The 24,303-nt window shown below is 37.0% G+C and overlaps 1 protein-coding gene and 1 long non-coding RNA gene across 5 annotated transcripts in view; both read right to left on the bottom strand.

Annotated features, from left to right (window-relative positions):
• Window positions 1-24,303, bottom strand: part of dnah2 (dynein, axonemal, heavy chain 2) — a 113,205-nt gene that overhangs the window by 22,891 nt on the left and 66,011 nt on the right. For all 4 annotated transcript variants that reach the window (XM_077501474.1, XM_077501475.1, XM_077501476.1 and 1 more), the window contains 12 exons: window positions 7,939-8,055; window positions 7,645-7,786; window positions 6,513-6,682; window positions 6,317-6,433; window positions 6,070-6,234; window positions 5,873-5,995; window positions 3,790-3,938; window positions 2,630-2,696; window positions 2,346-2,496; window positions 996-1,144; window positions 737-870; window positions 490-634 (listed from right to left, as the gene is read on the bottom strand). In XM_077501474.1, coding sequence (XP_077357600.1) covers window positions 490-634; window positions 737-870; window positions 996-1,144; window positions 2,346-2,496; window positions 2,630-2,696; window positions 3,790-3,938; window positions 5,873-5,995; window positions 6,070-6,234; window positions 6,317-6,433; window positions 6,513-6,682; window positions 7,645-7,786; window positions 7,939-8,055 — 1,629 coding nt within the window. The remainder of the gene's footprint in view (window positions 1-489; window positions 635-736; window positions 871-995; window positions 1,145-2,345; window positions 2,497-2,629; window positions 2,697-3,789; window positions 3,939-5,872; window positions 5,996-6,069; window positions 6,235-6,316; window positions 6,434-6,512; window positions 6,683-7,644; window positions 7,787-7,938; window positions 8,056-24,303) is intronic.
• Window positions 15,157-16,792, bottom strand: LOC144004321 (uncharacterized). Its single transcript, XR_013279298.1, has 2 exons — window positions 16,643-16,792; window positions 15,157-15,587 (listed from the first exon to the last, which is right to left on the bottom strand). It is a non-coding gene; the product is annotated as an uncharacterized LOC144004321 (long non-coding RNA).

Below are 24,303 nucleotides of genomic sequence, written 5' to 3'. Positions count from 1 at the left end.
CGAACTACATTTTATGTTTACAAAACTAACTAAAACTAACTATAATTATAGCAAAAATGTCCTTAATTTGAGTCTTTGGTAATTAATTTAACACATGAGCCTTTGGGGATGATTTTAAATGTGTGTGTTTTTTTTTAGTAGATTTATTTTCATATTAACTGGAATTAGGATGTTTGAAAGCGTGTCACACAGAAGTGATGTCATCTAGCAGCAGCCAATAGAAAAGCACCAAAAGATGACGTCGCTCCCATGCTGTTTTTTAAATAATACTCATTTAAAAAGAATAATAATACTGAAACTAACGAGTTATCGGCCAATTTCTTTATGATCTGGTTCATCAGCATGATGTCAAATTGGTCGATAATTGCCGATAATTAATCGGCCACCAATATTATCGTGCATCCGTAATTAATTTCCTCGTCATCTAAAAAAAAAAAAAATCATAAATGGATATATATATTTATGCGGACATTGCTTTTTGTGTCAGACCTCTCGAGCGGTGTCGATCTTGATTTCCGTCACTTCACTGCTCTCCAGTTGCTCCGAAACCTCCGTGGCTGTCACTTTGGACGTCTGCAATGTGTTCACCAGCTGCACGTCGTCCAGCAGGGAGCCGCTCGCCTCGTTCAGCAGCCTGGGGGAGCGCACCGCACAAGTCATCGCATGACTGACACCATTCACGTCAAACAAAAAGCTTTTAGAAGAAGGGTGGGGTGGGGGGTTTAAACGTACTGACCTGAGGATCTCGTCCTCCAGCTCTTGCAGGCTTCTCTTTCCGGAGGCGATGCTCATCACCAGGTTGTCCTTTTGTTCTTCCAGGTCTGGACGTTCCTTACGCACCACGATACCTAACAGCTGGGCTTCCAGACCCTTGGCAGTAGGACACACAACAACAACAACAACAACAACAACAACAACAACAGCAGTTCAGACCGAATGGAATGATACGAATTTGAACCAAACGTGGGGGAACAAAACAACAACAAAAGTCCAACCTGCTCCTTGACAGCAAAATTGACAATGGTGGTTTTTGTGGAAATCTCCGGCGTATAGTGAGGATTTGACAGTTTGGTGGTGATGTAGAATCGGAATTCTGGACTATATTCCAACTCCTTGTCACCCAACTTCAACAACAGCCTGCCACCTAGAAACAAAAGTAGAAGCATATTCACTATTTCTTGAACATGTGTGTCTCGAGGTTGTTTTAGTGAACTAAAACAAACAAAAAAAACTCAAACGAAAATTCCAATTACGTTAAAATCCAAAAAATAATAAATTAGTAAATATTGAAAATATAATCATAATAATCATAATAATAATAATAATAATAAGAATAAAATATATAAATATAAAAAAATAAAAAATAAAATAAAACAATACAATAAAAACAAAAATGCTTTTTTTAAAAACGAAAACTAACTGAAACTACATTTTTTTGTGAACAAAACTGAACTAAAACTAACTATAATCATACCAAAAATATCCTTCGTTTTAGTCTTTGCCAATTAATTTAATGCATGAGCCTTTGGGGATGATTTTAAATATGATTTCCAGTCGATTTATTTTGATATGAACCGGAATAAGGACAATATGAAAGTGTGTCACACAGAAGTGACGTCATCTAGCAGCAGCTAATAGAAAAGCACTAAAAGATGATGTCGCGCCCGTGCTGTTTTTGTTTTTTAAATATTGCGCACAAGTAATACACATTTTTTTTAAACTAAAACTAATACTGAAACTAACTTTGGCGAAGGTCGAGACACACACCCGACCAAGGTTATTTTAGCTCACTAAAACTAACGACAAAACTCAAACTAAAATGTAAAACACAATTTCGTTAACGAAATAAAATAAAAATGTTTTTTAAAAAAGGAAAACTAACTGAAACTACATTTTATGTTTCACAAAATTAACTATAATGATAGCAAAAATGTCCGTTGTTTTAGTCTTTGGTAATTAATATAATGCATGAGGCTTTGGGGATGATTTTAAAGGTGATTTTCAGTCGACTTATTTTAATTTTAACCGGAATAAGGAGGTTTGAAAGTGTCACACGGTAGTGATGTCATCTAGCAGCAGCCAATAGAAAAGCATCAAAAGATGACGTCGTTCCCATGGTGGTTTTTGAAATATTACACACAAGTAATACACATTAAAAAAAAAAAAAACCTAATGCTGAAAATAAAACTGAACTAAAAACAAAGCATTTTTTAAATAGCTAAGATTCATAAAAACTATCAGAACCACTTTGAAAACAAATTAAAACTAACTCAATTTAAAAAAACAAAACTCAAAATGAAATAAAAGCTAACTAAATTATGAAACATTCCAAAAGTGTGTGTGACCTATTCGCGCCAAGGACTTGTTGAGAACCGGGTTGAGAGACGGGTCCAAGTCCTCCTGTACGTTCTGCAGCAAGACCGGGTTCCCAAACTGGATGGCATTCTCCATGATAATCATGTAATCCGGCATCTGAAAGTCGATTACTTTTAAGCCCTGCACAAACACAAACACAAAATCATACAGTGAGTCAACTTTAATTGTATATATTTACCAAAAAAAATAAATAAATAACTGAGCATGGTTGGAAATATAACTATGAGTGTGAGCATCTTTGGACATGACGTACTTTCATCATCTCCATTTTCTTGATCCACTTCAGAGCTTGGCCTTGCGGGTCTACCATCAGCGGCCATCTTTGACCAAAACAAAAGGAAGCAAAATATGACAGCACTTTCAAGTAGGGATCATGATGATGTTAGATACCACTTTATTCCAGACCAATATAAGTACGAGTACTCAAACGGAGTAGTCACCGATGCCACTATTCCATAAAATTCACTGTAAGAGTAATTGCAAAAATAAGCTATCATACATTTGCTGCAATGAAGAATGCTTTGCTTTGCTCCACACTCGCATTCACGTGCTAGCTATATGTTATCTTAATAGAAGATGACGCAAGAAGCACAAGAACCAGTACATCTAATGCAGCAGAATAGTCAGAGCCAGTCTGCTGAGGCCGCCTGTTTTCTGTTAAGAAATTATTGCAAACTTGACCACACGTACTCAGCAATTGTCCACTTACATTCACACACACGTAGACAAACAAGTACACTGTGTTCCAACTATGTTTGCATTTGCATTATTCGGGTTGGAACTAGGGGCGTGGAAACCAAATAAAAAGAGAGGGTGATGAGGGGATTGGAGTGCAGTAGTGAATTGAATTAGTTTTAGTTAGTTTCGGTATTAGCTTTTTTTTTTTTTTTTTTTTTTTAATGTGTATTACTTGTGCACAATATTTAAAAAAAAATACAATAAAAAAACACCATGGGAACGACGTCATCTTTTGGTGCTTTTCTATTGGCTGCTGCACTTCTGTGCGGCACACTTTCAAACGTCCATATTCCTGTGAATATCAAAATAAATGTACTTCAAATCACAGATCAAATCATCCCCAGTGGCTCACACATTAAATTATTTACCAAAGACTAAAACGAAGAACATTTTTGCTATCATTATAGTTAGTTTTTGTAAACATAAAATGTATAAAATGGGTTTTTTTTTTAAAATATTTTCGTTTTTATTTTATTTCATTTATATTTAGTTTTTTTTGTTAGTTTTAGTTCACTAAAATAACCTTGGTGAATGCTTAGAAATGCTGACGAGATGTCGCAAAAACTCAATGCGTAGCATCGTGTACAAAGTGGCTCGTGGCTGTGAGTAGCTATAGGAATTACATCATCAACTCTCGGCATTGACACCACCAGCTTGTGTTTTTTGGGTTCTGACCGGTTTCCACGGGTAACTATGACTCCGTTCTCGGTGGAGAAGGCATCCGAAGGCAGGCCTTGGATGTTCCAGTCCCTCACCGTGGTGGGGTTTGAAAGGAAAGTGGCAAAACTGAAGCCCGGGGTGCATGGGATATTCTGACGCTGGACCTGAGAAGGCGGAAAACGGACACACTTTTAAAAATATTGAATAAATATATATATATATATATATATATATATATAACATATTAGGGGTGTTTAAAAAATCGATTCGGCAATATATCGCGATATTACATTGCGCAATTCTCGAATCGATTCAATAGGCGGCCAAATTGATTTTTAAACATCCATTTTTGCTGAAAAAATATTCACCAAAATGTCTTATGGTTCACACGTTAAGCATGAAAGAATGTTATATTAATGGAACATTTAGCCTTAATATTTTATTTCAATGCTGTTCAAACATGAAACAGATTAAAACCTGTATACAACTGAACTTTCAGATAAATAAATAATAAATTTTCATACAAATCTTACACTGTTCAAGTTTACTGATTATTATTTTCTAAATTTGAATTAAAAAAATCGCAACAATCGAATTATGAATTCGTATCGGGATTAATCGGTATCGAATCGAATCGTGACCTATGAATCGTGATGCGAATTGAATCGTCAGGTACTAGGCAATTCACATCCCTAATATATATATATATATATATATATATATATATATACATATACATATATATATCATATATATATATATATATCATATATATATATCATATATATATATATATATATATATATATATATATATATATATATATATATATATATATATATATATATATATATATATATATATATATATATATATATGTATTAGGGCTGTCAAAGTTAAAGCGTTAAGATTAATTAGATTAATTAATCACAGAAAAATGTCGCATTAATCACGTATTAACGCAGATTAATCGCACTATTTTTTTGGACCGCACTTGAGCCTTGAACGTAACCGCGGATGGTTACGTTGAAGGCTGCGCAGGTCAGTGATTAAGTCGATGCACGGCATTTCCTACGCCTGTTGTTCCAAAATGAGTGGGGTGACACCAGTCGGTGGTAAATTTCGCTTTAAAAAACACCCCGACGGGACTTTAGATGAAACAAAAGTAATTTGCGTTTAATTAATTAATAATAGCTGAATTGCACCCAATTGATATGATGCTGTTACGTTTCGAGCAATACACGCATGCATGCAATTGCGTACATGCTTTTAATCAATGTTTGCAAATGACATTCAGATAATGAATTAATGGCAAAATATTACAGTATTTTGTATTTATTTTATATTACGCAAATAAGCAAGTAATTTCACTGACTAATATATATATATATATATATACAGTGTTCCCTCGTTTTCCGCTGGGGTTAGGTTCCAAAAAATACCCGCAATAAATGAAATCCGTGAAGTAGTTAGCTTTATGTTTTACAACTCTTATAAATTTTTTAAGGCTCTAAAATCCCCGACTGCACAATTTATACACTTTTCTCATTGAGGCATTTACATGTTCTCTCATTTCTCTCTTGTTCAAACATTGACAATGTTCAAACCTTCATAAATTTTATAAAAAAAAATTTTTTTAAATAAATAAATAAATAAATAAATAAATAAATAAATAAATTTTATAAAATGGGTATATTCCTGTAAAAAAATATGCAAATCCGTGATACAGCGAGACCGCGAAAAGTGAACCGCGTTATAGCGAGGGAAGACTGTATGTATATATATATATATATATATATATATATATATATATATATATAGGGCCGAACTAAACGAAGCCATTTTAGAGAACTCCCTTTCGAGATAATGGCTCCAACAAAAACTGTTTGTGTCAACATGAGAATTACAAATCCGAATTGCAGCGTTTTTCTCACGTGAAATAAATTTGTTGACAGGTGAGGCCAACTTCATCAAAACCCTGGTCAACTTTGACAAGGAAAACATATCGGAATTGCAGGAATTATATATAATTCTATATATATATATATATATATATATATATATATATATATATATATATATATATATATGTTTTGACCTCTTTCGTCCAGATTTCCAGCAGTTCCACTCGATAGTTCGAAAGAAAGGGGCCCATATAGGACAGAAACGATGCTGCGAGCAAACAGTCGCCAACCAGGAAGCCCATGTTCCCTTCAAGACCCTGAAACCACAACATGAGGTACTCCACTTTCTGTACTGTACATGCGCGCGGGTGCATGCGTGCGTGTGACCTACCTTAACTGTCTGCTCCCAGCGGACACCCTCCCCGGCCAGACCTTTCACCAGCTTGTCGGCTCGATCCAGTTTCACTTCCATCTCGTCCGACCTCCTCTTCAAATCTTCCTTGGTGGCCACTTTCTCCGCATACTGTTTGTTGAGCTGTGCCAGTTTGTCGCCCACCTGCGCACAAAAACCGCCCGTCGCCATCACATCAGCCGTCCTTCAGTTTCGAGTTAATCTCTCCCAAGCAGGTTACAGGTACCTCCTTCAGTTTGCTCTCAGAGTCGGCCAGCTCGGCTTGCTTCAAGGCGAGCTGGGCCTCGGCGGCATTCAGCAGCTCCCGCTTTGGCTCCACCACCCTGAAGACGCATCCGTAGACCTGCAACGGTGTTGCCCGCGTTTAGTTCGGCCCCATGTTGTTGGCAGGGGGCCGTTTGATGACTATAAGCCATACATACCTCCATGGCTCGGACCCACATGCAAAGCGATTTGGCGGCCAGGGACACTTTCCCAATGATGTCTGGCTGGAAGTCAGGCTGCCTGCAGTAGTTGCCGATCCTCTTCAACACGCGGTCCGATATGTTTTCCTTGTCAAAGTTGACCAGGGTTTTGATGAAGTTGGCCTCACCTGTCAACAAATTTATTTCACGTGAGAAAAACGCTGCAATTCGGATTTGTAATTCTCATGTTGACACAAACAGTTTTTGTTGGAGCCATTATCTCGAAAGGGAGTTCTCTAAAATGGCGACCACAGACCGTAATGGTAAAACAATTTACTTGAGTATAAAACTAGATAGCTTTCTTCATTCATAAATATTCAACATAACTTCAGGTAACGAGACATATGTGATCGCTATCTCCCTGCATGAAATTATATGGTCAACTACTGAACTATATGGAATGCTTATGAAACTAGACTCAGTGAAGTTTGAATGCATGTGGAATGCTTATGAAGTAAATTGAGATAAATTATGAAATTATAATCTCCTGGTTACTGGACAATGCGCTTTACCAACTGTGCCATTGAGCAATATTAGACACCTGGTAATGATGATAAGTTATATGTATGGAAGTGGGCGTGGAAAGCGATACTTAGAAAAAGTTCAATGCCCGTCCCATTGAAGATGAATGGGGAAAAGTTGATATTAAATGTTAAATTGTGCAAATACTGTAAGTAATGTGGAATCAGACGATACATACCCCGGGAGGTGTGAATTTGTGAAGAAAGGTGAAATTTGAACAGTGTAAATTGGAAGTATTATGTGGAAGTTGTTACGCGGCAAAAAAAGCGTGGAGAATAAAAATCACAATAGCATACGTGGGAATGCTTCAGCTTTCCGACAGTAAGATAAAAACAATAAATGAAGCAAAATTGCGAGAAGGTAAGTTTGCTGTAGGTCAAAAACGAGTTTTAAGAAACAAAATAAAAAACACTATCCACCATTTTGGGTTGCCTCGAACGCTTTCAGGTCGGAACTGGGAAAAAACAACTCGGACATATCTGACTTCTTACCATCCTTGAATGCAGCAATAGTAAGTTATTGAATTCACAGAGAAGTTAAGATTAGTTAACAGTCGCTCTTTCCTGACCCAGCTGTCGCTTGGCTTCGGCCCAGGTCGGCTCCTTGTTGAGAAGGGTCATGACCGCCTGCATCACTCTTTCCACCAGAGCCGGGGGACGTCCATACGACTTGATCTCCGTCATGTCCTTTTTGTTCAGAGACTCCAGAGCCTTTGTTGTGTGTGTGTGTGTGTGTGTGTGTGTGTGTGTGTGTGGAGGGGGGAGGGGCGGTGGTGTGGGGTGGGGGGTGGGGGGGGGGGGGGGGGCGATGGTCAAATTTGAAGGCGTAGTAACTTCAACAACATGCGGATTTCAAGCCGTACCTTGGTGGCCTCATCCAGGGCTGGCAGGGCTTCATCGAGCTCTCTTAACGCAGTCTGCGCCAGGGCTTTGCATTGAGCCTCCTCTGCCGAAATTTTCTCCTTTTTGGCACTCACTGTCTAAACATTGGACATCACAGCAAATTCCGCCACTCTTCAAGAGTTCAATTTCGCAAGTGTCTGAGTGTATTTTGTGCTGATCAGAATTTGTGTTGAAGTAACTCTTTACACTGTGTTAACATTTCAAATTAGCTCCCAACTGAGTAAAAAAATAAAAATAAATAACACTGGCTAACACTGCATAGTGTTAATACAATTTACCACTACAGGTAAAAAAAAAAAAAAAAAGAGTGCATGGGAGTTGGGAGTACATGACTCCCAACAGTGTTAATTATTTACTGCAGTAGAAAATCAACTTTCTCAAACACTATTGATCTTGAGATTGCATTAAGATTAACACTAGAAAATCAAACAACTCTGGTAAGTATTAATGTTACACACAACACAGCAAAATCGCCAGTGTTAGTTTAACACCAAGCGTGTTAAATCTAAAACTAGAAAACTGTTTATGTGTCCACACCAATAAGTGTAAATCTGATACTTTTCAAAGTGATACTTTTTTTCCACACTTAACCAGCGTTACTCCAACACTGCATAGTAGGATGTATGACGATATATCGATATCGCGTTATATCGTGATAATTTGCATCCCGATAGATTATCGATACGTCTATGCAAGTATTGCGATTTTTGTAGTCAAGAACCAGCCACTATAATGGCTCCATTGTTCATGACTTATTGTGCAATTACTTGGCGGGCCACTAGGGGGAGAGCCTCATAAGAGTGGCTGGGAAATGGACGCAAGTCTTCAGGCGAACAAGACTCATGAGCTTAGTTTTATTCTTATTATTATTATCATTATTATTATTATTATTATTATTATTATTATTATTATTATTATTATTTATTTATTTATTCATTTTTATATTTTTAGATATATATATAGATATATATATATATAATAGAGGCGCACCGATTGATGAGCCGGACGATTTATCGGCCCCGATTTCCTTAATTTTGGGATATCGGTGATCAGTAGATCCCTTCAAAATGAACGATCTTTTCCATCATTCTCATCGTCCTCATCAGAGGTCTGAAAAAGTCAGCCACTGTCGTCTTCTGCTGAGATGAATAACAGGATTTCCATTTTTATTTAAGAGGACAAATTCATGTGCAGTTAAAACAACCCATTTGTATTATTTCACCGATATTGTTTTCCAATAAAATAAGAATGGAACAATGAAGGTATACGCTGCTTGTTATGAAAAAAATAAATAAATAAAATAATCAGCATTGGCACAAAATCAGGATCGGCAGGTCAGACTTTTTTAAAAGATGGGTTATCGTGATCGGCTGGAAAATTGTGATCGGTGCACCTCTTATCCATCCATCCATCCATCCATCCATCCATCCATCTTCTTCCGCTTATCCGGGGTCGGGTCGCGGGGGCAGCAGCTTCAGGAGGGAAACACAGACTTCCCTCTCCCCAGCCACTTCAACCAGCTCCTCCGGTGGGATCCCAAGGCATTCCCAGGCCAGCCGAGAGACATAGTCTCTCCAGCGTGTCCTGGGTCGTCCCCGGGGCCTCCCGCCGGTGGGACATGCCTGGAACACCTCTCCAGGGAGGCGTCCAGGAGGCATCCGAACCAGATGCCCGAGCCACCTCAGCTGGCTCCTCTCAACGTGGAGGAGCAGCGGCTCGACTCTGAGCCCCTCCCGGATGACCGAGCTTCTCACCCTATCTCTAAGGGAGAGCCCAGACACCCTGCGGAGGAAACTAATTTCGGCCGCTTGTATCCGGGATCTCGTTCTTTCGGTCACGACCCACAGCTCGTGACCATAGGTGAGGGTCGGAACGTAGATCGACCGGTTAATCGAGAGCGTTGCCTTTTGGCTCAGCTCTTTTTACAGAGCGATACAGAGTCCGCATCACTGCAGATGCTGCTCCGATCCGCCTGTCGATCTCCCGCTCCATCCTACCATCACTCGTGAACAAGACACCAAGATACTTGAACCCCTCCACTTGGGGCAGGATCTCATCCCCGACCTGAAGACGACACTCCACCCTTTTCCGACTGAGGACCATGGTCTCGGATTTGGAGGTGCTGATCCCCATCCCAACCGCTTCACACTCGGCTGCGAACCGCTCCAGTGAGAGTTGGAGACCCCAGCTTGATGAAGCCAACAGCACCACATCATCTGCAAAGAGCAGAGATGCAATGCTGAGGCCACCAAACCGGAACCCCTCAACGCCTCGGCTGCGAGAGAGAATATTACAAGGCCGCTTCTGTCAAAATTTGATGGATGACATTCTTAATTAGATTAGGGGGGTCATGTGTGGGTCATGACCCCTCCCTAATGAAGATTAATGACCCTTTAATGACTTCCAGATGTCATATAATGAGGGTTAATGACCCTTAATGACTTCCTGATGTCATTTAATGAGGGTTAATGACCCTTAATGACTTCCTGATGTCATTTAATGAAGATTAATGACCCCTAATGACTTCCTGATGTCATTTAATGAAGATGAATGACCCTTAATGACTTCCTGATGTCATTTAATGAAGATTAATGACCCTTTAATGACTTCCAGATGTCATATAATGAGGGTTAATGACCTTTAATGACTTCCAGATGTCATTTAATGAGGGTTAATGACCTTTAATGACTTCCGGATGTCGTTTAATGAGGATGAATGACCTTTAATGACTTCCGGATGTCGTATAATGAAGATGAATGACCTTTAATGACTTCCGGATGTCGTTTAATGAAGATGAATGACCTTTAATGACTTCCAGGTGTTATATAATGAAGATGAATGACCCTTAATGACTTCCTGATGTCATTTAATGAAGATTAATGACCCCTTAATGAAGATGGATGATGTGTAGGTGGTGTTCCTACCTGTTTTTGCAGATATCATGGCTGACCCGGGTTCAAATGCTAATTGTTTGGTTAACTTCCGGATCCGGTGCACGCCCCCTAGATTGAGTGAATAATAATGAGATTGAATGACGTGATCGGAGGGAGTAGTTTAGTATGGGTAAAACCGCCGGGGGAAAAGTACTAGCCATTTCTATTATGGTGAAGGGGGAAAAGTATGCGCAAACACGGCTCAAAGATTGTATTTTTAGAGGTTGTAAAACAAGAAGTATAAGGTAAGGTTAAACTGTGATACGCTGGTTGGTATTATGAAATTAAAAAACATGAAGTTATACATTATATGTAAAAATGTTGTAAGAGTCGTTCGTGACTGCTGGGGTTGAATCTGAAAATAAACGGATAAAACTATATAATTTCCCCTTACTGATATAGTTACTATCTGACATTTTTGTTCAATATTTCTGTGAGTAGGGGGAAGCATATGCAGTCAAAGATTCATGGGGAGGTCAAATGTATGTCTGTGCTTGTGTGTGCGTACGCGCATGTATGGCTGCATGGGGGTCAAAGAAGTGTGAGGACAGACGGGCGGCTGAAGAAGTGTGAGGTTAGACGGTGGCTATAATGTTGTTAGTTTGAAAAGACAACGCTTCCTAAAACATATTACAAAAATATGCATCGACTTAGATCTGATTCTATTTATAATGATAATTTTATGTAGAAATTGGTGAAAAGCCATCATCAGCGAAAGTCTCCTTACCCCTGCGAGGACAGCGGCTGCTGGTCATAAAATTAAGGCTGAAGGAGGAGGAAGAGAAAATATCGGGGGGTTCCTCCTATCTTGGTTAAAATGAGCGCCATTTTTGGTCTGAGAAAGGCGATTGTTCAATATTCCTGTGAGTAGGGGGAAGCAGAGGCAGTCAAAGATTCACGGGGAGGTCAAATGTATGTCTGAGGGGCCTGTGTATGCGTGTGTGCGTTTGCATGAGAGCTGAACAGTGTAAGATTAAACGGTAACTGTAATGTTGGTTTTCAAGAAGAGATTTCCAAAACTGCTTCTTTAAAAAAACATCTACACAGATATCCATTTATGATAGTTTTATGCAGCAACCGTTAGTTGAAACATCCTAGCTAACATTTTCTCAAGGATTTGAAAAGTGGTGACAAGTGAAAACTAATTAAGCTTACCTATAGGCGTAACGGTGTGTGGCTTTGAGTCCATCACATACATGCTCTGCATAGAGCATATATGCGTAGCAGCGAGGTATGCGTAGCAGAAAGGGGAGATGTCCCTACACTCGTGAGAATTTTCTGAGGCTTGTTGGAGACACTAGGACTCTGTCACAGTTTGAGTGTGTGTGTTTCAATGACCATAATTGTTGGGGGGCTGGTGGATATGAGCGAGGGGGTTGGTTAGACGTCTGCCAGCGTGCTCTCCTTGGGATATTTTCTCAAATACTAAAACCCAAATGCCAATCCTCTGAACCGAATGACCAGTTGTCTAAACACATTGAATAAATGTAACCCCTCATTTTCCAATGCCATAAAAACATTTTACATGAAGACACAATTCACAAATTGCTCTCATGCGATACAAAATGTTTACCACAAGTCAACAATATTTGAACACAACGGACTTAACTGGCGTTCACACAACAACTCAAAAATTGAATACACTTGTTGCTAATGATGTGACCACACCTATAAACTCAAGTTCAGAGTGTACAGTTTGCTGGAGAGTCCAAACAAGCGCAATGGATAGAGGCAGAGCCAGAGGAAGAGGAATTAGAGGAGGGAGAGGAGCAGGTCGAGCAATGCAAAAGTTATAAAATAGTAACATGGAATGGTAAGGGTAGTCGTAAACACGAAAATAAAAATAATAATTTAACTATCTTATTACAGTCTTTCTCAATTGCTAATACACATTTCTTGAAACCTGTACCCATTTTCTCAAAACCTTAAACACAAACACAAAAATTCTAACAATTTTCACAAAAGCCGTGACTTTTCACTTCAAAACCTATTATCCGGTATTCAAATCCGAACAATATATTCAGATCATACACACAGTAAGTCAAAATCTATTCACCATGAGAGCATTTGTTAGACACGACATAAAATAATCTAACACAGAGCATCCAGGGTAGGTAGTCAACAGAGGTTTATTTTACATGCATGAACAAACATAGTTTTGGCACTAGACAAATTACTAACCAAGTTAAAATTATGGTGAATTCAAATGAAATAGAAAGGGTGTATGAAAATAAATTCCTTGGAGTAGTTATTGATGATAAATTATGTTGGAAGCCACATGTAGAAAATGTTAAAAGGAAAATGTCAAAAATCATCGGGATACTCTATAAAACTAAGGATGTCCTGAACATGAACTCATTATATATATTATATAGTTCATTATTATTACCATATTTGACCTATTGTGTGGAAATCTGGGGGGCTGCATATAAAACAAACACTAACTCTGTTTTCAATTTGCAAAAAAGAGCCATAAGGATTATTAATCGTTCAAAATATACAGAATCAACACATCCATTATTTATCAAATTAAATACAATGACATTTTATGACTTGGTTGAGTTTAAAATAGCACAAATAATGTACAAAGTATATAACAATCTACTCTGCTATATTACTCAGACATTGTTTGAAAATAGACACAGTCCTTATGATATAAGGGGTACAAGTGTGTACAAAAAACCCAAAACAAGAACAAATATTAAGCAAAGGTGTGTTTCTGTAAAAGGTGTTAATTTGTGGAATAATCTGGGAATTGACTTGAAAAGATGTGACTCACTTGTTGAGTTAAAAAAAAAATGTTTAAATGCAAAGTTAAAAAAAAATACTTTTGTCAAATAAGAGCATGAAAATTGTATATAATGAGTATGAGTATATGATTTATAAATGTATTATGGTATATGTTTAGGAATTTCATGTATATATGTTGCTGGATAATGCACGCATCATTTTATTTTTAAAAATATTAACCTAGTATTGTATCAATAATGAAATAAGTTTAAATGTATAATGTATGAGGGGTAGGACTAAATAAGTTAACTTCTTCCTACTCCCTTTTGAACATGTAAACTATGATGAGTTTGTTTTTTCTTTTCTTCTTTTCTTTTTTTAACTTTTGTTTCTCTGCTGTTTGTTTTTATGTTCAATAATTCAATCAAAAAACGTGATAGAGTCAAAATGGGTACTTTTAACAAAAAAACATGCATTAGTCTTAGGGCAAAATAATTTAGGAATAGTGTGAAATGTGGTTAAGTTTTATCCAAAAAGAGTGGATGAGTTTTGAGAATTGGGTCTAAGCCTGAACCGTGTGTAAGGTTTGGTCAAAAAAGTGTTTCATTCCAGAAATTAGTCTCGGAAACTGAGAATTTGCTTCATCGAACGGGGTTTGGTGTTTTAGCAACTGATAAAAACTGTTAAGTTAAAAGCGGACATGACAATACAATAACCACACATAACAAAATCAGAACAACCCTATCTCAATTGTAAATAATACATTCAAATATTCACACCAACTTCTAGGCCGTGGGGTGAACCCCCAAAAAGTGCCTAGAAAATGAGTTTCGCTCCACTGTCTGGGCACTACTTGTTCAATGCATTTTTTGATAGATAATACCCTTCTGAACTTTGGGTTAAAAGTTCACCCAATGTTTTCCTGCCCCAATTTTGTCACAAGCCAGAAATGCATATATAGGTAAATAACAAAAAACGAAAATCTTGTGCTGCAGTTTTTGGTTGTAAAACGTCTTACATTAAATTTGGCAACAGAAAATCATTCCCAGATGTTATAAATACATGTACCTAACATCAGAAACAAGTATTGGTGGTTTGGTGCAATCATGTGAATTTAGATAATTAAATATATTAAATTTGTGCCAAAAAAACAAAAAACGCTTCAACTAGAAGTGAAACCAGCACACAGATGTTACATTTAGCTATGTTTATGTTTCATATATGAAAACAATTCACAACCTATTACGTAATGAAAGGTACACAAGAAGCAGCATACATCGGCCAAAAATACTACCATGCACCACAAACCTGGAACAAGGCAAAATGGACTAGATGGAAATAGATGCATTCAGAGCCCAGATTATTATAACATATAGAATATTTATTAAAGTATCAGATTGTGTCATCACAGCATGTCATTTATACCCCCCGTCCCCTACCCAAAAAATATTAATAAAAATAATAATAATAATAAAATAAAAATCAAATGTGCATTCACAATAAAACCTTTGGAACTTCATTGGAACAGCTCTCTTTTATTTTTTTGGCAGACCAATTTAACAAAGGTCTGTGTTGTGGAAAAATGGAATACAGACATTTTAATTTTTGCTTGAAAAGTGTTAAAATGGAGAGTTAACATCTTGATAATGAAACAAACAAAATGGCAGATTTTACATAGATTTTACAGCCCTGCACTGTAAAGTGTCCTCGTATGCCCTGTGATTTTCCAACCTGATGTTGTACCAGCCATGTGTTAGTGTCACTTTCTTGGCTTACGTCAGTAGACTCAGTAGTTGATGTATCTGATGAGTGAGGTACCCTGTGTAAAAGTTTGTCAGTTGTTGATAATGTCTCTACAAAAACCATTTCAGAGTTGTTGCTGGAAAGGGGTGTGAAAAACCAGATGGGGGAAATCACACCTCAATCTTCGTTTCAGTATTTCCTGCCTGAAATAGAAAATTGAAGGGGAAGATGAGCACAAGATACACATATTCACATCACATTAGGGCTGCTCTATTATGGAAAAAAATAATCATCACAATTATTTTGGTAATAATTGAAATCAAGATTATTCTAAACAATTATATTTTGTTCAAATCAAGAAAATATTTCAACATTTGAAAATAAGACAATCACAATCATATGAAACTATAATTATGTAAGTTGCTTTTGGATCCAACAAAATTTTTAATATATTATTATTATTATTATTATTATTATTATGACGTTAGCAAAAATTTGAAGTTGGGGTGCAGTGTGTGTGTGTGCAGTAAGCTAGTTTTGACATGGGTGTGTGGTAAAATAACTCGTGTGGGCGTGCCACAACTCAAAATTAGTATTATTAGTGCTGCAGCTATCGAATATTTTGGTATTTGGATATCCTACTGAAAATTCTAGTGAATAATCGTATATTTGGATAGAAATACAAATATACCTATAGGCCTATATACTTTCTTGGTCAAAGAACAATTATAAATACAGAAGACAAAAAAAAACACATTTGCATGTAATAATTAACAACCAACTGGTTTTCATTTTTAGAGAATCAATTGTATTTATTTATTTATTTTTAACTTAAATTGAGCTTGTCAGAAAACTATTTTTCTCTGAGACAGTGAGATTTTAGACAAATCTCTCCCCATAGATTTCATAAATGTGTTTCAATGTGAAGATTTATATGTTACCTGTAGTCTGAAGCATCAAGATCCCCGTGTTTATTAACACTGTTCACAAACCCCTTAGCTTGTCCATTCTCATCACATCTTTGTCAACTATAATCCTTTGACGGATTACTTGTTCACAAAAAGAATTTGTAGCTCTCAGCATTGGGTTGTCTAAAACACACACACACTCACTTAATATGTGCAGAGTCATGCTTTCTAATTAATGCTGTCTCGAAATGTAAACAGAATACAAGTGACATATTGCTGACCAATGCTTTACTTTTGAAATGTGTAATTTTAGCAAAGTGACAATGAAATAGTGCAATGTAACAACTCACATTTGTTCGTCCCTGGTTGCTGTTGACTTTAAGAACCTTGTGTAATCTCTGAAACAAAACTGCACCTCCATTGTGACACAGTCTTTTGTCTTGAATATGCAGAAGAATGGAACAGTCTTTCTTCATCTCAGCGGCCTGCAGCAACCAACCCGCTTTTAGACAAAAAAGAATTACATTATAAGTGTTATTGTCACATCACCTCTTTACAGTATATGCACATCACAGATTTAAGTAAAGTAAAGTGTTTGTTGAGGTTAAAATAAATTTCAAAGTAGACTCGTCTGTGATTGGAAGGCACACGGAAGAGGGATCATCTCGCCAAAGCAGAAACATTGTCAGCAGGTATGTGCTACACACACGCGTGCCCATTTCTGTTATTAATGTGACCGATATTTAGTATAGGGTTGAAAATAATTTTTTGCTATGTTAAGTTTTAAGGCTATAGTTTAGTAAAAACGCGAGCTGCTGAATGATTTATCGAGTGAATCCAACAGTGGTTACCAAACTCGGGTTACCTGTGCCCATCAGTCATAATAGAGAGTCACAGCTACACGCTCCCTTTTCCCCAAACTCTCTCTCATCAACCTCAACAAACACTTTACTTTACTTAAATCTGTGATGTGCATATACTGTAAAGAGGTGATGTGACAATAACACTTATAATGTAATTCTTTTTTGTCTAAAAGCGGGTTGGTTGCTGCAGGCCGCTGAGATGAAGAAAGACTGTTCCATTCTTCTGCATATTCAAGACAAAAGACTGTGTCACAATGGAGGTGCAGTTTTGTTTCAGAGATTACACAAGGTTCTTAAAGTCAACAGCAACCAGGGACGAACAAATGTGAGTTGTTACATTGCACTATTTCATTGTCACTTTGCTAAAATTACACATTTCAAAAGTAAAGCATTGGTCAGCAATATGTCACTTGTATTCTGTTTACATTTCGAGACAGCATTAATTAGAAAGCATGACTCTGCACATATTAAGTGAGTGTGTGTGTGTTTTAGACAACCCAATGCTGAGAGCTACAAATTCTTTTTGTGAACAAGTAATCCGTCAAAGGATTATAGTTGACAAAGATGTGATGAGAATGGACAAGCTAAGGGGTTTGTGAACAGTGTTAATAAACACGGGGATCTTGATGCTTCAGACTACAGGTAACATATAAATCTTCACATTGAAACACATTTATGAAATCTATGGGGAGAGATTTGTCTAAAATCTCACTGTCTCAGAGAAAAATAGTTTTCTGACAAGCTCAATTTAAGTTAAAAATAAATAAATAAATACAATTGATTCTCTAAAAATGAAAACCAGTTGGTTGTTAATTATTACATGCAAATGTGTTTTTTTTTGTCTTCTGTATTTATAATTGTTCTTTGACCAAGAAAGTATATAGGCCTATAGGTATATTTGTATTTCTATCCAAATATACGATTATTCACTAGAATTTTCAGTAGGATATCCAAATACCAAAATATTCGATAGCTGCAGCACTAATAATACTAATTTTGAGTTGTGGCACGCCCACACGAGTTATTTTACCACACACCCATGTCAAAACTAGCTTACTGCACACACACACACTGCACCCCAACTTCAAATTTTTGCTAACGTCATAATAATAATAATAATAATAATAATAATATATTAAAAATTTTGTTGGATCCAAAAGCAACTTACATAATTATAGTTTCATATGATTGTGATTGTCTTATTTTCAAATGTTGAAATATTTTCTTGATTTGAACAAAATATAATTGTTTAGAATAATCTTGATTTCAATTATTACCAAAATAATTGTGATGATTATTTTTTTCCATAATAGAGCAGCCCTAATGTGATGTGAATATGTGTATCTTGTGCTCATCTTCCCCTTCAATTTTCTATTTCAGGCAGGAAATACTGAAACGAAGATTGAGGTGTGATTTCCCCCATCTGGTTTTTCACACCCCTTTCCAGCAACAACTCTGAAATGGTTTTTGTAGAGACATTATCAACAACTGACAAACTTTTACACAGGGTACCTCACTCATCAGATACATCAACTACTGAGTCTACTGACGTAAGCCAAGAAAGTGACACTAACACATGGCTGGTACAACATCAGGTTGGAAAATCACAGGGCATACGAGGACACTTTACAGTGCAGGGCTGTAAAATCTATGTAAAATCTGCCATTTTGTTTGTTTCATTATCAAGATGTTAACTCTCCATTTTAACACTTTTCAAGCAAAAATTAAAATGTCTGTATTCCATTTTTCCACAACACAGACCTTTGTTAAATTGGTCTGCCAAAAAAATAAAAGAGAGCTGTTCCAATGAAGTTCCAAAGGTTTTATTGTGAATGCACATTTGATTTTTATTTTATTATTATTATTATTTTTATTAATATTTTTTGGGTAGGGGACGGGGGGTATAAATGACATGCTGTGATGACACAATCTGATACTTTAATAAATATTCTATATGTTATAATAATCTGGGCTCTGAATGCATCTATTTCCATCTAGTCCATTTTGCCTTGTTCCAGGTTTGTGGTGCATGGTAGTATTTTTGGCCGATGTATGCTGCTTCTTGTGTACCTTTCATTACGTAATAGGTTGTGAATTGTTTTCATATATGAAACATAAACATAGCTAAATGTAACATCTGTGTGCTGGTTTCACTTCTAGTTGAAGCGTTTTTTGTTTTTTTGGCACAAATTTAATATATTTAATTATCTAAATTCACATGATTGCACCAAACCACCAATACTTGTTTCTGATGTTAGGTACATGTATTTATAACATCTGGGAATGATTTTCTGTTGCCAAATTTAATGTAAGACGTTTTACAACCAAAAACTGTAGCACAAGATTTTCGTTTTTTGTTATTTACCTATATATGCATTTCTGGCTTGTAACAAAATTGGGGCAGGAAAACATTGGGTGAACTTTTAAACCAAAGTTCAGAAGGGTATTATCTATCAAAAAATGCATTGAACAAGTAGTGCCCAGACAGTGGAGCGAAACTCATTTTCTAGGCACTTTTTGGGGGTTCACCCCACGGCCTAGAAGTTGGTGTGAATATTTGAATGTATTATTTACAATTGAGATAGGGTTGTTCTGATTTTGTTATGTGTGGTTATTGTATTGTCATGTCCGCTTTTAACTTAACAGTTTTTATCAGTTGCTAAAACACCAAACCCCGTTCGATGAAGCAAATTCTCAGTTTCCGAGACTAATTTCTGGAATGAAACACTTTTTTGACCAAACCTTACACACGGTTCAGGCTTAGACCCAATTCTCAAAACTCATCCACTCTTTTTGGATAAAACTTAAACACATTTCACACTATTCCTAAATTATTTTGCCCTAAGACTAATGCATGTTTTTTTTGTTAAAAGTACCCATTTTGACTCTATCACGTTTTTTGATTGAATTATTGAACATAAAAACAAACAGCAGAGAAACAAAAGTTAAAAAAGAAAAGAAGAAAAGAAAAAACAAACTCATCATAGTTTACATGTTCAAAAGGGAGTAGGAAGAAGTTAACTTATTTAGTCCTACCCCTCATACATTATACATTTAAACTTATTTCATTATTGATACAATACTAGGTTAATATTTTTAAAAATAAAATGATGCGTGTATTATCCAGCAACATATATACATGAAATTCCTAAACATATACCATAATACATTTATAAATCATATACTCATACTCATTATATACAATTTTCATGCTCTTATTTGACAAAAGTAATTTTTTTTAACTTTGCATTTAAACATTTTTTTTTTTAACTCAACAAGTGAGTCACATCTTTTCAAGTCAATTCCCAGATTATTCCACAAATTAACACCTTTTACAGAAACACACCTTTGCTTAATATTTGTTCTTGTTTTGGGTTTTTTGTACACACTTGTACCCCTTATATCAGAAGGACTGTGTCTAATTTCAAACAATGTCTGAGTAATATAGCAGAGTAGATTGTTATATACTTTGTACATTATTTGTGCTATTTTAAACTCAACCAAGTCATAAAATGTCATTGTATTTAATTTGATAAATAATGGATGTGTTGATTCTGTATATTTTGAACGATTAATAATCCTTATGGCTCTTTTTTGCAAATTGAAAACAGAGTTAGTGTTTGTTTTATATGCAGTCCCCCAGATTTCCACACAATAGGTCAAATATGGTAATAATAATGAACTATATAATATATATAATGAGTTCATGTTCAGGACATCCTTAGTTTTATAGAGTATCCCGATGATTTTTGACATTTTCCTTTTAACATTTTCTACATGTGGCTTCCAACATAATTTATCATCAATAACTACTCCAAGGAATTTATTTTCATACACCCTTTCTATTTCATTTGAATTCACCATAATTTTAACTTGGTTAGTAATTTGTCTAGTGCCAAAAACTATGTTTGTTCATGCATGTAAAATAAACCTCTGTTGACTACCTACCCTGGATGCTCTGTGTTAGATTATTTTATGTCGTGTCTAACAAATGCTCTCATGGTGAATATATTTGGACTTACTGTGTGTATGATCTGAATATATTGTTCGGATTTGAATACCGGATAATAGGTTTTGAAGTGAAAAGTCACGGCTTTTGTGAAAATTGTTTGAATTTTTGTGTTTGTGTTTAAGGTTTTGAGAAAATGGGTACAGGTTTCAAGAAATGTGTATTAGCAATTGAGAAAGACTGTAATAAGATGGTTAAATTATTATTTTTATTTTCGTGTTTACGAATACCCTTACCATTCCATGTTACTATTTTATAATTTTTGCATTGCTCGACCTGCTCCTCTCCCTCCTCTAATTCCTCTTCCTCTGGCTCTGCCTCTATCCATTGCGCTTGTTTGGACTCTCCAGCAAACTGTACACTCTGAACTTGAGTTTATAGGTGTGGTCACATCATTAGCAACAAGTGTATTCAATTTTTGAGTTGTTGTGTGAACGCCAGTTAAGTCCGTTGTGTTCAAATATTGTTGACTTGTGGTAAACATTTTGTATCGCATGAGAGCAATTTGTGAATTGTGTCTTCATGTAAAATGTTTTTATGGCATTGGAAAATGAGGGGTTACATTTATTCAATGTGTTTAGACAACTGGTCATTCGGTTCAGAGGATTGGCATTTGGGTTTTAGTATTTGAGAAAATATCCCAAGGAGAGCACGCTGGCAGACGTCTAACCAACCCCCTCGCTCATATCCACCAGCCCCCCAACAATTATGGTCATTGAAACACACACACTCAAACTGTGACAGAGTCCTAGTGTCTCCAACAAGCCTCAGAAAATTCTCACGAGTGTAGGGACATCTCCCCTTTCTGCTACGCATACCTCGCTGCTACGCATATATGCTCTATGCAGAGCATGTATGTGATGGACTCAAAGCCACACACCGTTACGCCTATAGGTAAGCTTAATTAGTTTTCACTTGTCACCACTTTTCAAATCCTTGAGAAAATGTTAGCTAGGATGTTTCAACTAACGGTTGCTGCATAAAACTATCATAAATGGATATCTGTGTAGATGTTTTTTTAAAGAAGCAGTTTTGGAAATCTCTTCTTGAAAACCAACATTACAGTTACCGTTTAATCTTACACTGTTCAGCTCTCATGCAAACGCACACACGCATACACAGGCCCCTCAGACATACATTTGACCTCCCCGTGAATCTTTGACTGCCTCTGCTTCCCCCTACTCACAGGAATATTGAACAATCGCCTTTCTCAGACCAAAAATGGCGCTCATTTTAACCAAGATAGGAGGAACCCCCCGATATTTTCTCTTCCTCCTCCTTCAGCCTTAATTTTATGACCAGCAGCCGCTGTCCTCGCAGGGGTAAGGAGACTATCGCTGATGATGGCTTTTCACCAATTTCTACATAAAATTATCATTATAAATAGAATCAGATCTAAGTCGATGCATATTTTTGTAATATGTTTTAGGAAGTGTTGTCTTTTCAAACTAACAACATTATAGCCACCGTCTAACCTCACACTTCTTCAGCCGCCCGTCTGTCCTCACACTTCTTTGACCCCCATGCAGCCATACATGCGCGTACGCACACACAAGCACAGACATACATTTGACCTCCCCATGAATCTTTGACTGCATCTGCTTCCCCCCTACTCACAGGAATATTGAACAAAAATGTCAGATAGTAACTATATCAGTAAGGGGAAATTATATAGTTTTATCCGTTTATTTTCAGATTCAACCCCAGCAGTCACGAACGACTCTTACAACATTTTTACATATAATGTATAACTTCATGTTAGAGTTTTTTAATTTCATAATACCAACCAGCGTATCACAGTTTAACCTTACCTTATACTTCTTGTTTTACAACCTCTAAAATACACTCTTTGAGCCGTGTTTGCGCATGCTTTTTCCCCCTTCACCATAATAGAAATGGCTAGTACTTTTCCCCCGGCGGTTTTACCCATACTAAACCACTCCCTCTGATCACGTCATTCAATCTCATTATTATTCATTATTCACTCAATCTAGGGGGGCGTGCACCGGATCCGGAAGTTAACCAAACAATTAGCATTTGAACCCGGGTCAGCCATGATATCTGCAAAAACAGGTAGGAACACCACCTACACATCATCCATCTTCATTAAGGGGTCATTAATTTTCATTAAATGACATCAGGAAGTCATTAAGGGTCATTCATCTTCATTATATAACACCTGGAAGTCATTAAAGGTCATTCATCTTCATTAAACGACATCCGGAAGTCATTAAAGGTCATTCATCTTCATTATACGACATCCGGAAGTCATTAAAGGTCATTCATCCTCATTAAACGACATCCGGAAGTCATTAAAGGTCATTAACCCTCATTATATGACATCTGGAAGTCATTAAAGGGTCATTAATCTTCATTAAATGACATCAGGAAGTCATTAAGGGTCATTAATCTTCATTAAATGACATCAGGAAGTCATTAGGGGTCATTAATCTTCATTAAATGACATCAGGAAGTCATTAAGGGTCATTAACCCTCATTAAATGACATCAGGAAGTCATTAAGGGTCATTAACCCTCATTATATGACATCTGGAAGTCATTAAAGGGTCATTAATCTTCATTAGGGAGGGGTCATGACCCACACATGACCCCCCTAATCTAATTAAGAATGTCATCCATCAAATTTTGACAGAAGCGGCCTTGTAATATTCTCTCTGCTGCGCCTAGAAATTCTGTCCATAAAAGTTATGAACAGAATCGGTGACAAAGGGAAACCTTGGCGGAGTCCAACCCTCACCGGAAACAAATCCGACTTACTGCCGGCAATGCGGACCCAACTCTGGCAACGGTCGTACAGGGACCGAACCGCCCGTATCAGGGGGCCCGGTACCCCGTACTCCCGATGCACCCCCCACAGGACTCCCCGAGGGACACGGTCGAACCAAATCCAAATCGGCTCCAAATCCACAAAACACATGTGGACTGGTTGAGCGAACTCCCACGCACCCTCAAGGATCCTGCTGAGGGTGTAGAGCTGGTCCACTGTTCCACAGCCAGGACGAAAACCACACTGCTCCTCCTGAATCCGAGATTCGACCTCCCGACGGACACTCCTCTCCAGCACCCCTGAATAGACCTTACCGGGGAGGCTGAGGAGAGTGATCCCTCTGTAGTTGGAG

This window comes from Festucalex cinctus, chromosome 16 (genome assembly GCF_051991245.1).
Source record: "Festucalex cinctus isolate MCC-2025b chromosome 16, RoL_Fcin_1.0, whole genome shotgun sequence".
In the NCBI taxonomy this organism is placed as follows: Eukaryota; Metazoa; Chordata; class Actinopteri; order Syngnathiformes; family Syngnathidae; genus Festucalex; species Festucalex cinctus.
The sequence above is the reverse complement of the archived record's forward strand: the minus strand, read 5'-3'. Positions and strand labels throughout refer to the sequence as shown.